Genomic DNA, 15,109 nt, shown 5'->3' on the forward strand with positions numbered 1-15,109 from the left:
TTTAATAAATTTTTTATTTCTTAATGATCCCTTATTATTGGTGAATTCACCAATTTTTTATTTACAATCGAGTACATCACTTTTTATTTATTGTCAAACTTGATCTTTTTTATTTAGTGTCAAGTTCACCAATTTTTTAAATTTAAAAAAAAAAAAAAAAAAAAAAAAAGTGGGGAACTCAACATTGGTAAAACCCACCCATTTTCAATTTTTAGGTTTTTTTTTTATACTAAAATATATAGAAAAATCAACAAAAAACTTGAGAGAACGATTTGTTTAGATTCAACCCAAAAAAGCCATTCTTAATCGATTTTTTCCAATCCAAAAACTAAGAAAAAAAAAGTGAAAAAATCTTAATTTTTTACGTACATCTTCAAAATGTTTGAAAAAACATTTGAAAATAACTTCTTCTTCCTTCTTAAATCCTTTCCGATGGAACGGAGTCTCTGAAACTTATTTGAAATGCCAAAAATCTTTTAAAAAAAAAAAAAAAAAAATTGATCAAAACAATGAAATCAAACAGTTAGGACATTCAATCGTGAGAAATGAAGGAAGTGAGGTCCTAGGAATGTTAAGAAGAAAGTTTCCTAAATGGACTATTAAGAAACCACCCAAGACTTAGGGACTACTTAGAAAAAAAATCCCTCCACCAGGATCCTTAAGTAATTTCCCCTAAAAACGATTATTCAGGTGTACGATTACATGTTTCCCTTTCATGCCTAAATTGATTTTTGACCGTGAGAGGAAAATGATTTTCCCATGGTACTTTTCCTTCCTAAAATTATTGTCTTATGATGACTCCCAACCCTCATAACTAAAACCCAACTCACTCCAGGTGGTATCAATCAATGAAATTCATTTTACCAAGGAATTCATATTCACTTTGCAACGAATTCTATGTGACCATATAAAGATATGAAAGAAAGTCGGCAAAACATTTTTCTCTACCTCTTGGAGGAATAAATTGAAATATGGATGACTTGATGACTGTCAATGTGTTGTGTATGCAAACACCTTTGTGAAACTCGGTTAGTAATTTGATCAAATACCTTTTGGGTTATTTCACCAAACACCTTATATGTCATACCTTCCAAGACCTTGTTTGATAATGGCAATAAAGAACAAATCCAACTAATAATAGCAAATGCAAAGAAGATAAATAACTAAACAAAGAAATAGTAAAAACACATACCCACAAGAAGATATTTTATGTGGTTTAGTCGAAGACTACGTCCATGGAGGTGTGAGCGTTGGAACTCGATTTCACTATATAAAAAAAAATGGGGCAAATCAATACAAGGAATCACCTCTATCACTTAACTTCACCTTCTTCTAGAACTCAATCTTTCCAAACCTTTCAATCTCACCTCTTGAGTTTTCTTGGTTTCTATACTCTCTCCACTAGAAAAGACTTAAGACTTCTTACAAAAGAAAACAAAATTACATCATTTTAGAAGCACCACAAGTACGTCACTTACATAAGTTACAAGCCCAACTCAAATTACCTTGGACCAACCCAAAAACACACTCACTTACTTGGACTTCAACACTATGTTCAAATCCTTCCCAGAATAATAAGCTACTATTATGATAAATCTATAATGATTAGGTATCATAATATGCCTTATTATAATACTTCCCACCTAAGAATATATCTTACCTGACTAATCTAAGATATGTTAAATTCATTACATTAAACCTCATTATACGACTTCGTATATAGTATTATACATATAGAAAACAGAGATGGTTTGCAAATCTCAATGATCGCTAACAATTCGAAGACAGATTGTATGGGCTGTCCTCTTTCCAGACACTGATCAAGTAAACATGCACAGACATTTTGATATTAAGATAGAGATATGCAAAACCTTTATATATGCAGAGCTGCTGCATTACAAAGAATCCATATTGCAATTCAAATATTACAGTTACAACTGCAAAAATTGCAAAATGGTACTTTGAAGATGCATCAATGGTTGGACATATAGAAGCACAATTCCCTATGCACCAACATTCATGCCAAAGATGAGCTTTTACATGGAAACTGGACTGGATTTAACCTGATATCTCAAAATTTGATAATGGAATCAAGCGACATCGTGTAGGATGAGCTCTCTCCACTGCATTGCACCACGAAACACTCTGCTATATCCTCTGTATTGGCAATGAAAATATAAGAATGTAAGATCACAACTCAAAAGGTTTTGGTTGAAAGGAAATTGCCCAAAAAAAAAAATTTTGCTCTGAATTTCAGTTCAAAGGTTTCGATTCTGCATTTCAGATACAAATGCTTTGAAATTTTTTTCCAAAAATACCAAACCAGAAGCTATTCAGACAGAACCTATTCATGTACATTATAAATTCACAATGTGCTACGGAAAGTAACGTTGGACATTTACTTTAAAAAAAAAATAGAAGAGAAAAAAGTGATATTGGAGAATATTTAAATATATAATTGGGAGGCAAGGTGCAATAGCTAGGCCCAGCAGTAAGTCATTATATCACCTAAACCCAAGGTATTAAATTTGGGAATGTATCCTTTGTAGTGCCATTTTCCTGTAGCGCCCTGTAGCTCTTCTTCTACAGCCCACAAAACATCACTTTAAAATAAAATAAAATAAAAAAGTAACAATTCAGATCTCTTGTACTTATGGTTTGGATCAGATATGATTTTTTTTTAAAAGTCATTTATAACATGATCCATGACAATGACAATGGACGGTCTATGAACCTGCAATTTTCAAACACTTTTTAACGGTGTAGTTTAAGTTTGTGGTTGACATGGCACTCTTAACAGCGCTACAGAGGATCCACTCCCATTGAATTTCGATTTCGATGTTTGTTTCTGTTAGTCTGGAAATGGAAATATTCCGTGACAATATTTCGATAAGTGTGAAAATGAATACAATTTTTGGAAATGAAATAAATATTGATGAAATTTTCATTAACTTGGTAAGAAATGATAAAATAGGCATTAAAACACGCACATCAAGTCATCAATATACAATGAACTACCATATGGAGTGAGGAATTGAATATCAACAACATTTTGCTATGCATACGCACATGTATTGACTATTGAAAGGAGGCTTGACAACGGAAATAGGAATAATAATGTTGCATTAACTACATACAACTTAATATGTAAGACATTAAAATAAAGAATCTACTAAGTATTGCATTCAAGTGTTATTATATTTATTTTATTTTTTGAATAAGTATGAATAAATTTCTAATGTATCCAACTAATTGAAACATGGTTGATTGTATGCGTGCTTATATAAACGTACTAATATACTTAAGAGTACATTAAAATAAGATGAAATATATAACCAAGTAATCATAATTCATTTATACTAATGGATGAATGTTATATGCAATTTTTTATTAAAAAATACTATGTTTAACATACAAGTTCTTTATAAAAGCAATTATAAGTTTTTTTCAAAATAATATATATATATATATATATATATATATATTTAAGTCAGAATTTACTATTCATCCAAATATTTCCACCGAAATACTGCATTTTTATACCTGAAATTTGATAATTTTGGTCGAAATTCACTATTCATCGAAATAGTTCGTGAAATGAATAGTTATTTCCACCAAAATATATACAAAAAAAAAACTGTCGGTTAAATTTTGTGTCGGAACTTGCAGAAATGGAAATATTTCAATATATTTTGTGGAAATATGTCGAAACTTAATACAATGCCTAAACCATCACAACTAGAAATGGGTATAACGAATAATAATAGGTGTATGATGTCATTATTCCTTATCAAATAGTTTGCACAGTGACAGTTTGCTAAGTAGGTTAAAGTCTCTGAGTTTTGATACCACGACTGGGTTCATAACCCGTCATCACCTACAATTATTAACCAAAATAATAATACTAGTAATAGTTTGCATTGAGGTGATTCTATTTTAGCTCATTGCTGGAGTGATCTAATTATTGACCCTACTTGGTACCCTAGAAAAGCGTCGTCAAATTTTGTAAATGCAAAAAACAAAAAAATAATCAGAAAGTGCTAAATTATATTTAAAAAAATTAGGGTACTTAATTTCTAAAATTGATTTTAATTAAAATTAAAAAATTATTAAAACAATAAAAAATAATAAATCTTGGAACAATTAATGAGTGGCCAAGAAATTGTTATACGAAATGAATAATGGCCCTATATGTAATGTATGTTTTTTTCATGTATTTTGCATTTTTATTCAATGTGTTAAGATGAATTTGCAACGGCCATCACAATTACATTTTCTTGAAAAAAATCACATGTATTCCATTTCTAACACTTTATTTATGAGAACCACACAATACTTCCTTTTTCATAAAAAAAAAAATAGACAATTTTATTTACAATTCATGAGTTCCATCTTTTTTCTAGGCATTATATAATTTGTTCCTTTACTAAAAATCCATACTCAATGAATCTAGTAAAAACAAAGGTTTCAATAAATAATTTGATGTTGGAGGAAGCTAAAGTACGAAACAGTGGAATGTACTGTTTTTTATTTGTATTTTGCATTATTATTTAACATGTATCTCTCAACAAGCCCCATCATAAGTTCATTTTCTTTAAAAGATCACATGTTTTTCATTTCCAACACCTTATTTATGAGAACCACACATACTTCATTTTTTATTAAAAAAATTCATGACAATTTCATTTACAATCTATGTGTCCCATCTTTTTTCTAGACGACATAGAATCTGCTCCTTTACTAAGAATCCATACTGCCTAGTAATAACAAAATTTTAAATAAATAATGAGATGTTGGAGGAAACTAAAATACTAAACAATTGGAATATAATACTAGAAATCATTTGTTATGGGTAAGTAATACTTGAACCAAAGGCCTTAAAGTTGCTTTGCAAAGTGTAAAAGTAATAGTATAAACTTTGAAGCTCTGATTCATAGGAAATTGTTGTGTTACACTAATAGTCATTTAAGAAGAAAAATGGGAAGAAGAAACAGAACACTTTCTCGATCAATTATATTATGAATCATAAAATCAAGTGATAAAGCAATGTATTTTGAAAGATCTTACGGATCACGACATTGAGGTCAGATTAGGAGATAAGAATTTAGAATTATGTATCCCTTTACCAATAAATTTTTAAGGGAGCCTTTGGCTTCTAAATCAATCTTAAAGAAGCTGAGAAATGTTGTGGATAGTAAGGAGAGAGGTAGAGATCATAAAGCATTTGCCCAAACACCCAAATATCATGATCTTGAAAGTCGAATACAAGGATGGCAATGCCATCCATCTCGTTATGGAATTGTGCGAGGGAGAGGAGTTGTTCAATCAGATTGTTGCAAGGGACCATTACATGTGATGGTTACTCGAACAATCGTCAAAGTTGTCCAGGTTAAATGAATTGATATGTGATTATTGGACTTCTTTGACATAAATCATTTTTTCTTCACCACTCTCTCTCATAATTTCATTATGTGGCTCATAAATTTTATCCCATGAGATTACAATTTTAAAAATCTCTCTTCCTTTTACAAATAAGTAACATAATACTTTTCCTCTACTCACATGACTTAAGTTTTACAGTTGAGTTAACCAACACTATCTAATTTTTCTCATGCAATTCAAAGTTCCGTTGTAATACCAAATGTGCCTAAAGCATTTCCCAACCAAAGTTTTTCCCCTTTTTGTTACCTTAATACTATAACAAATTAAATGTCCTATCCCCATATGATTAGAGTTTCCAGATATTTCTAAACTCCTTATGTGATCTTCATTTACTAACTTTCAATCTATATGATTAAAGTTTTTTTTTCAATCTATGTTTTAAGGGATAGAGTTCCCTATGCATAGTGAGATGCTTGACAATTACTTTTCCACAATTCTTCTATGGTTAAAGATTTGTATCTACAAGAACATCCCTGGAAATCATTTTTCTTACGAAAGTTCCCTACAAACCACCTACGGTAGCCAAGCTATCCAAATGACTTCAAAGAATTTGCCCCTCAGCTAGTAGAACCCCATGGGTCAAGTTACAAGAGCTTGCAGACACAAGCCTAGCATCATCCAATCCATAATAAAATAAATCTACAAAAGAAACACCCAGAATTTGGAATTAGAGAGCTATTGAACCACAAATTGATTCAATGCATCTTTCCATCGTAGATTTGCATAGACAAGTTGGAAAAAGAAATCCATGATAGGTGGTACTTAGGGCTTATTACCTATTTACCCTATGCTACCTCATGTCGTGCATTTCTATTGCCTAAGAGTGTTGTCACGAATGACGTGATGTTTAATGCCTAAGAGTGCACCTAAGTACCACAACACTTACATATTGCCCAAGGAAGTTGTCAAACATGTTGGACACCAAAGGATGTCATCATGTGCAACTTCGATGTCTTAGGGTGTTGTTACATTGTAGCTTATGTGAATGTCGTTATCACTTCAGCCAACCCATGAGGATGCCGTTGTCACATGGACACCATCATCATCAAGACAAGTCCACAAGATGCGCTGTTATCATGAGCAAGCAAGCAAATGAGGGGACCATCATTGTAGCTCGGCCTACTGCCCAAGGGTGTCTTTATGGCCAAGGATTTTGAATAGAGTTCTTGTCGTAAAAAATGCCTAAAGGAGGGACACCGTCACCAGCTTAGTCACCAAATTCTACGATTTATTGAAAAAGTTGCTTTTAAGTTATGACTTTTTCCTTCACCGATATAATCATGATTTAATTGGGATTTTTTCAATATGTCACAATTTTTACAACTTCATGATTAAACCGTGAAATTCACGATTATATCAGAAAATGAGCAAGGCATTTGGGTATTATTAAAAAATAATATGGGGTATATCAACAAAGATAAAATTTCAGCTTTCCCGTTTGAACACTAGTTAGAGGAGATGACATTATTAGTGACCATTTTACTGATGACACATCAGGGAATGAGAATGCAATTGAGGATGACATGGAATTTGATGGTTTTTGGCCAGTTGATGAATTCTAACTTGGGATTCGTAATTGCTATCTTTATATATTTTGAACAATATAAACCTTGAATGTATTGTGGACCTGTGGTTACTTTTTGTGTATGTATGAATGATATTAATATGAGATTTGGTGATTTATTATTGTAGTTTACTATGAGATTTGATGATATAATATGATAACACAACTTAGTACGAATAATTACACAACCCTAACCTAAGCCCACCCCCCTCTTTCTGATTTTTCGGAATTTCCCCTTGCCAACTCATTCCTGAACCCTGACTGGGTGACGATGATTTACAAGTGACTATGACACTTAACAGTAGGCTGGGCATTGCTTCCATGCGAACGGGAAGTCCCCTTCGATTTGGTAAGAGGCCACAAACAGAGCACTTCAAGCTCTCCTCCTAAGCCTGTTGACAATACGAGACCATCCGAAGATTAGAAACTGTCACCCACAGTTATACATATGGCATTACATGCCAATGTCACACAAGCTGGGTTGAAAGAGAATCATATGATTGGTGGCGTCTTGTTGAATAAAAGAGTAGAGGGACATAGGTGGTATGTGACTCACATTCATTAGACCATTAATGACACTTTCAATGGGTCACTACGAACCACATCGACCTCAACAAGGAGTGTTACGGGTCCTAAAGGAACATTACTTAAACACTCTTCTCCCTCTCTACCCTAATACCAATAGAAAAAAGAAAATTTGGTAACATATGGGGAGACATTGCACGAAAACAATGAATTCCACGAAATCCTCGGACCAACTCCCGATCCACAAAACCTTGTTTGCCTTGAATGAACTCTTCTCCTTATACCTGAAAGGCAGAAACAAGGCCCGTTCACTCCACTTCCCCTTCATGGTATGACCGAGTGAGTATCTTCTGGTTTGCTTACAACCATGTAAGCACTCCTATTAGTTGAATATTCGACTCTCCATCCACACAACCTTTATCCGCATAAAGTAAATTTACTATTTCACCTAACAGCCACATATGTGTGCTCAACAAACATTCTATCAAATTAGCATCCAGGTCGGTACAATCATTGATACCATGACAACATATATAATATATTTTTTATCAATATACCATACTCATAGATACTCAAGCAATGTGAAATATCATTTTTGTCTATCAAGTTGCATCATAACATGAAAAAAGTCCACATAACAGAAAAACGTTAGGATGTATGCAGCCAAATATAAGCACAGATTTCTGTAATAGGATGGATAAGTTAGCTTCCTTCTGTCAAATTTTACAGAAATGAAAAGTCTATCTGATGTCAAACCAACACTATTGTCCAGTTTTTGCTAATTCTTACCTGGCTTGACATTCATGTCAGAGTGTTGTCCATAGGATAGCTTCCTAGCACTCTGAGGAATGTAGCGAATTCCTGCTCAGGAAGGAAACCATTTTTTAACCGCAATAAGTTAAATCCTTTCCCCTAAATCATGTACACAATTAGAAGAAACATACATTTAGATGCCTAAGGGCATTTTGTGCGTTTGGATCGGCCATTGATGCTTCAAAATCTACGTAGAAAAGATAGTCAAAGTACCTGCATAGTCAGGATAGAAATTTTCAAAGCTGTGAATTGTCCGACAGAACTTTTGGTAAAGAATTTGTACTCAATTTATTCAGATCTGTGTAGATAGTTGTGTGTCAATTTACTAAGAAAAAACTAAAAATTGAGAGGTTCCTCAGTAAGTACTTTAGATCTCCATTAATGCGGATATCGGATCTACGCAAGGGCTGTTTTCGGCTGGGACGACTTTCGATCTGGTAAGAAGACAAGAATAAGATCAATTTAAAATCACATTTTAGACTACACACATGTAAAGTGAGAAGAGACAGAAAGTTCAGCGACAAAAGGGAGTACCTTAGTAAGGTTGATTTGCCTCATTGCAAAAACAGCGAGTGCCTTGAAAAGCACACCGGGTCCTTCCTCTAAAGAGAAAACTATACTTGTCTGCCAGTGACACTTAACAAAATGCATTAGAGCAAAATTCAGTTCATGATAAATAGGTCAGACTGGGGAAGAAAATTCAAGGAAACATCATATCCCATAAGTAAATCCGATTCGTTCCAATCCGATAGCATCAGGTCTGGATCAATTTTTTTGGATTCAGACAAAGATCCGATCCGATAAGGTTTCGATCAGATATCGTATTGGATCGGATCTGGATCAACCATATCCAGATCCAATAATATGTTAGAAAGTATATAAATTATATTATATATTGTTGAGATATATAAATTTTATTTTGATTGGTATATAGAATCGGGTTTGTCCCGATCCCATTTGTTAATGGATCGAATCCAGATCTTAATATTGAGATACGATAAAATCTGACCTGACAGGGTCCAATCTGATCCTTATTGGATTGGTAACAAATCAACCCCAATCCGATCAGGATCCAATCCAGTGACAGTCCTACCCATAAGAAAGTAGTTCAAGAATTTTGGTTGTAATGTCTACAAAGGGTGTACCTTGAATGGCCTACCAGTGCCTGGGATAATGGGCTCTCTCGCCAGCATTAAAAATCGAGTAATATTATCAGAATCATCCTGCACAAGGGATCATAGAAGAATGACTCAACACACTCACGAATACTACGAGCAACTGAGTAAATCACTTACACCAAGAACTATTAGGGACAAACCTGAATATCTCGAACAAGAATATTCAACCCATAGAGCCCTGCAGCACCTGCACTAGCAACCGCTCCTACGTCTTGAAGTTTGTTGACAGCAACAAACTACATAAAATCATAACTTTTAAGAAGGGAGTGATAAAGAACAGACACTGTACTTAGTTTTCATATCCTGCCTCCCCAAGGAGGTCTCTTGGGCAAGAAAAATCACCATAACAGATGAACATCTGTAAGCATTTATCAGGTCCATTCATCATGTTTTATCCCGGCCATTATGAGCGACCAGCCCAAGAGTCCACCTTGGTAAACCATTAAATGGTAACTCAGCTACCACCTTGGATGTGCCCACGTGTATCACCGAGGCAAGGAGCACAGATCCTCTCATTCTAACTTGAGGATTTCTAGTATTTTATCAGGTTTCTCTTAAACTATGTAACATGTACATAAAAATAAATTATGTACATGTTAAGCGAATTTTTAAGAGAGATTCCAAACTCTATAAAATAATTTAAAAGAATTTTTTCAGATACTTCAATTTGAGCAAAAGAATGTAGAAAAAAATAAAATAAATTACCATTTGTTTCAAAAGTGAGTGTTTGAAAGATTCTGACACATGGAAATTTTAAGAAGATGGATGATGCACGTTGAATAGCTATAAAAAGTAAAAGAAAACTGTAATTTGTCTCCTTCAAACTCATTCAAGCATTGACGCTGGCTGGAAAAAAAATCAAATTCACACAAACCTGTGCAGCACCGGCAGTATCATCAACAGCTTCTCTAACCACTCCCAACTTTGTTAAAGTGTTCTCACACTGATCAAGAGCCTAAGATATCTCTGATGTCATTCATACATATCATGCCATTATCTGAAAAAAAAAAAAAGTTTAAAGTGCAAACCTACCTGTGGATGGCTAAGAACCCTTTTCACGTCTTCTAGTTTAACACCGTGATTGGCCAGTAAGCAATGCCGTATAGAAAGTCTCACTTCCCCAACAATATGCAAACTGTGCCGAAGTAAGAGGTCATAATTCCGATGGATGCTCCCCCCTAGAGAATTCTCAATTGGTAAAACTGCCCTGTCAACAAGCCACCGTTCAACAGCCTGCAGGGAAGAAATACAAAAGGATTATGTCTATAGTTTATGGAAAGAGGACTGAAAAACTAGTTCTTTCATGCATGCAACTGATACTTGGAAAGATGTTTTCAGCCAAGATAGAAACTCAATGAACAGAAATATGGCTAGAAAAATTCATCTCATTGCATAGTCTATAAAAATAACTGTCAAGGAATGCAAATAAACATTCATTTCCAATTATGAAGCTTGTAGATGTGTCAACCTATAAATATTTGGTCACAGCTTTGAGGCATCAGTTTCCTAAAAGCACCAGATTGATAATTCCAAGAAATATAATCATGACCGCCTACAATTTTGTAGAAATTGTAACCAAGTTTAAATTAGGCAATTATTCGATGGGGCCCAATTTGAACTAACTTGGGAAAGATTCAGAAAAAAATATTCATAAAAAATTCAAGGATTATAAAAATGATGGTTCGATGTAATAAACTAGCTGCATTACAAAGTTAGGGTTTTGAGAGATGGAGAAAGGGACCTTCAAAATAAAGAGATGGAGATAGGGAGGCAGAAGTTAGCACTGATTCAATTGGTCAGGAAAAAAACCAAATCAATGATTCGCCGATTAACAACGAGAATCATTGGGTAACCTCTTATTCATAGAAATTTTCCTAAATTTTGGGAGAATTTTGAGACGGTGCTGGGCAAAGTAGACATTCACCCATACCACTAAAATGATAAACATATAAACTTAGCTTCATTGCCTAAGAAATTCTTCTAGATTGATTCCAATTTAGCCCATACCACTAAAATGATAAACATATAAACTTAACTTCATTGCCTAAGAAATTCTTCTAGATTGATTCCAATTTAGCGGTCACAAAGGGGTCGATTTACAGTGGGGGCACTAGCCCGCACAAGAATTTTTAAAAGTTACAAGGATCTATGTGCTACTGCGACTGATGATGGAGGCAGATAAAAAATCCATCGCTATTGCCCCCACAAGAATTTTTAAAACTTAAAAGGGTCTTAGTTTCCCCTATGGAGACAAAACCCTGGTTCTGCCCCTAGCGGCCACAAGAGGGACAAATTAGGTCATAGACTCACAAAAAAAAAGGTGGTTTTTAAAATGAAAATGGAGAACGATTTCAGGAAGCAAGCTTGCTCTTGTTCCTTTCCACATGGTACTTTATCTTGAGGATTTGGACCTTTCTACTTAAGAAGCCACAAAAACCTTTGACTGCAGAGGATCCAACTTGCAATAATAAGACACAAAATCAAACTCTCCACGGCATTATGTCCCAAACCAAGTCCCATTCACCCCCTTTAATCATGCTTTTCTGAGCGACTCGTTACACTTAAATTTCCTCACGACATTTGATAATGAACCAAGTAAAATTGTTTTCTCCATATTTCAAAGGTATCATCTTACTAAGTTGATAAGATCTGTGAGCGTTGATACCACAACCTAGGTTCAAAACCCGTCTTCACCCACTAATTACTAACCAATAACCACTAATCCGATTGCAAAAAAAAAAAACACTAACCACTACAGCCTCAAACTAGATATAGGTGTTGCCAAGCTTTAAATCTCACCAAATAGCTACACTTATTGCCTCATAAAATGTTAAATTTCATTTTCCAAGTTGAGTACAATTAAAAAATGGAAAATGATTCTAAATTCAACTAATATCCTATTCCACAAGAATTCTGCAAAGTAAATGAATGCTGCTAAAAACCGAATTGCTTTACAACACTTAAAAATGCATATTGTAAAAACATTAAAATTAGTTATCTTGCAAGTGTAAGGGAGATGAAATGGAATTGCGAGTAACATTCTAAGAATTACTCATTTTTAACAAGCAAAAAGGCCCATTCTGATCACCATTTTGCCTTCAAAAACACATTTTTTTGAGTGAAAATGGCAGTCCGAGAAAACAAAGAAACTCTATATAAGCCAAGAAAAGAACATTTACATCAAATGCAGCATCAAATTGTTCACAAGGAACCGCTTCACAATTCGGATAAGCCTTCGCAGCTGCGGATTCACTATAAGCACCAGGAACTCCCTGAAAACCCAAGAATCATTCGAAAAAGTACGCAAAAACGAAAAAAAAATCAAATTCAATAGCAATCTCACTGTACAAAATAACCCCAAACCTGGTAGGCAACACGAATATTAGATCCATGACCAGCCGTACTCGACAAATCAGTTATAGACAAAGGTTCTGAAACAAACAATCAAAAAAACAAAAACTACAAATTAAAATCCATCCAATTTGACACAAAAACTACAAATTCGAAACAGAATGCTTGTTTTTTCTTACTAGGGAGTGAATCTTCAAATATCCTCTGCAACTCCGCAGCTTGTGATTTCTTCTTATTCTTGTCTCCTAGGTTATTATCTCCTTGTATCGAAACCACTAAAGAGACATTTTGACGCCATTTCTGAGGGGTTTTAGGAGGAATTTTGAAGATTTTTCTACTAGTTTGATCTGAAGATGAGATTTTCGAGAGGCATTGATCAGATAGAGGAGTTATCAAAGCTCGAGACAAGATAGCCGCCATTGATGTCCAAGCTTCGGTGCTGAAGAGAAGAGAAGAGCAGAGATGTAGACGGAGATTACGAGGGTTTGGGTTTTTAAAAAAAAAGTTCGAAACTGTTACAGAGAAATGGTAATACGTGGTCAAAGAGCCTGAAAATATTCGGGAGGAAATGAGTTACAGACTTCTTCTCTTCTGTTTTACAGAGATTTCCTGCCACGTGTCAAAATATGCCTTGCAATTGTTACCGTCAGTTGTAAAACAACATCAGCCGTTGGATTGAAACCAAACGATTTGTTTGTAACCGCTACACAGCACCCAAGGAAGGGCTGGCAACGGATCCGTACCACTCCAATACCGATCCGAATTTTTTTTTAAACGTACTCTCCATCCGATTAATGCGTATGTTAACCCAATTCGATCCGATTCGAACACATGTCCTATTTTTAAATTATTATTGTTCAAAAATTTTAAATTTTAAAATTTTAAAAAAATATATAAAATTTTAAAAAAAATCTCCTTTTCAACTATAAATATGGAGAAAAATAAAAAATATTAAAATATTTTATCTATATGTATTTATATGAAATTAAAAATATTAAAATATGTTTGAATCAAATATTTTTTAAAGGCAAATTGAGGTACATCCAAATCTAATTTGAAATTATATCGGATCTAAAATTTCACTCTAAATCTGATTCGAAATTCATTTTTTTATGTTTTTCAGATCGATTTGGACCAATTTGGATATTAAGTATATTTTGGATCATTTTTTAAGAGTAACCAAGGGTTAAGTTAAAGTATATGTTGGATCATTACCAGCCCTACACCCTGCAAGTCTTGTGCCATAGATCTCGAGTCGAATAAACGGGTCTTATTAATCCGTTCCATTTGATTCATAGCCAAAATATTCTATTGTTTAGAGCATTTCATTTGAAAGTAGGGGTGTACATTCAGGTGCCCAGAATCAAAACCTATCCGATTTTTCGGGTATGAGTTGGGTATTCATGAAATCAAAACCGATCCATTATTTTTCAAGTACAGGTAAGGTAAAAAAGTGTATACATGTAACCCACCCAAACTTTATTTTTTGGGTATTTTACGGGTATAGGCATATATTTAAATTTAAAATTTAAAATATTTTAATTTAAAATTTGACTTGTATAGGCTGGTTTGACTTTAAAATTTAATGTTTAAATCAAACTAAAATTCAAATTTATAAATATATAAATCTTACTGCACTGAAAAATTTATAAAAAATACAGTAACATGAAAATTATATAAGGCATTTATAAATATTTTTACTAGGTTGGTTACGAGTTTGGGCTGATTCTAGGTCATTGAAACTGTAACAAAACCAAACTAAGCCAAGTTCGATTCGATTTGGATATTTTTTGGGGTCGATTTTAGACATGTTTTTCCAACAGATAACATGTATTTTGTACAATTTTATTAGAAAGTAAGCTTTTATCGGGTCCTAATCCGACCCGATCTGACTAAAAAAAGGACTAGGTTGTTTGATCTTGAGCCCAAAATGATGGTCTGAGCTAAAATAAAATTTCAACCCTTGGGATGGGTTATTCTCAGCATGGCCTGGTCCACTGATATATATATATATATATAGGGGGGGGCCGTTCAATGGCCAACTTTTTAGCAAACTTTTTGGCAAAACATTTTTCAAAACATGAGTTAGAGGTTTTGGAATGGGCTGATTTTTGGTGAGGATGATCTCTACGGTGAGTAGATCATCATCACCAAAAATCAGCCCATTCCAAAACTTCTTACCCCATCAAAAACAGTTTACAAAAGATTGACGATCCACGATTTTTCAACTGGTAAA

At 33.9% G+C, this 15,109-nt stretch overlaps 1 protein-coding gene across 8 annotated transcripts; it reads right to left on the reverse strand.

The window, feature by feature from the left end:
- Positions 1 to 1,570: 1,570 nt before the first annotated feature.
- LOC147384705 (arogenate dehydratase/prephenate dehydratase 2, chloroplastic-like) lies at positions 1,571 to 13,431 on the reverse strand. 8 transcript variants are annotated; one of them, XR_015172517.1, is made up of 14 exons: positions 13,053 to 13,429; positions 12,886 to 12,953; positions 12,702 to 12,794; positions 10,555 to 10,755; positions 10,397 to 10,477; positions 9,663 to 9,758; positions 9,490 to 9,567; positions 8,879 to 8,980; positions 8,711 to 8,778; positions 8,476 to 8,557; positions 8,321 to 8,392; positions 2,509 to 2,583; positions 2,064 to 2,157; positions 1,571 to 1,816 (listed from the first exon to the last, which is right to left on the reverse strand). XR_015172517.1 is itself a non-coding variant. In XM_086425220.1 (12 exons), the coding sequence occupies exons 1-11, from the start codon at positions 13,291 to 13,293 to the stop codon at positions 8,333 to 8,335; spliced, it is 1,170 nt and encodes a 389-aa protein (XP_086281346.1). In that variant the 5' UTR covers positions 13,294 to 13,428; the 3' UTR covers positions 1,821 to 2,157; positions 8,321 to 8,332. The 8 variants fall into 8 exon arrangements, 5 of the variants coding, with proteins under 5 accessions (XP_086281346.1, XP_086281349.1, XP_086281350.1 ...); XR_015172515.1 differs by lacking the exon at positions 2,509 to 2,583 and having other exon boundaries at positions 13,053 to 13,428; XR_015172516.1 differs by lacking the exon at positions 1,571 to 1,816 and having other exon boundaries at positions 1,821 to 2,157.
- Positions 13,432 to 15,109: the final 1,678 nt, after the last annotated feature.

This window comes from Akebia trifoliata, chromosome 15 (assembly GCF_017979445.1).
Source record: "Akebia trifoliata isolate Shusen 1 chromosome 15, ASM1797944v1, whole genome shotgun sequence".
Classification (NCBI taxonomy): Eukaryota; Viridiplantae; Streptophyta; class Magnoliopsida; order Ranunculales; family Lardizabalaceae; genus Akebia; species Akebia trifoliata.

Excerpts from the sequence above, each read along its gene's own strand:
- LOC147384705 (XM_086425220.1), bottom strand. The coding sequence starts at position 13,293 with ATGGCGGCTATCTTGTCTCGAGCTTTGATAACTCCTCTATCTGATCAA. Across the intron at positions 10,756-12,701 it reads AATTTGATGCTGCATTTGAT|GCTGTTGAACGGTGGCTTGT; the intron begins GTAAATGTTCTT and ends TCTTCCCTGCAG. Across the intron at positions 8,393-8,475 it reads ATGCCCTTAGGCATCTAAAT|GAATTCGCTACATTCCTCAG; the intron begins GTATGTTTCTTC and ends CTTCCTGAGCAG.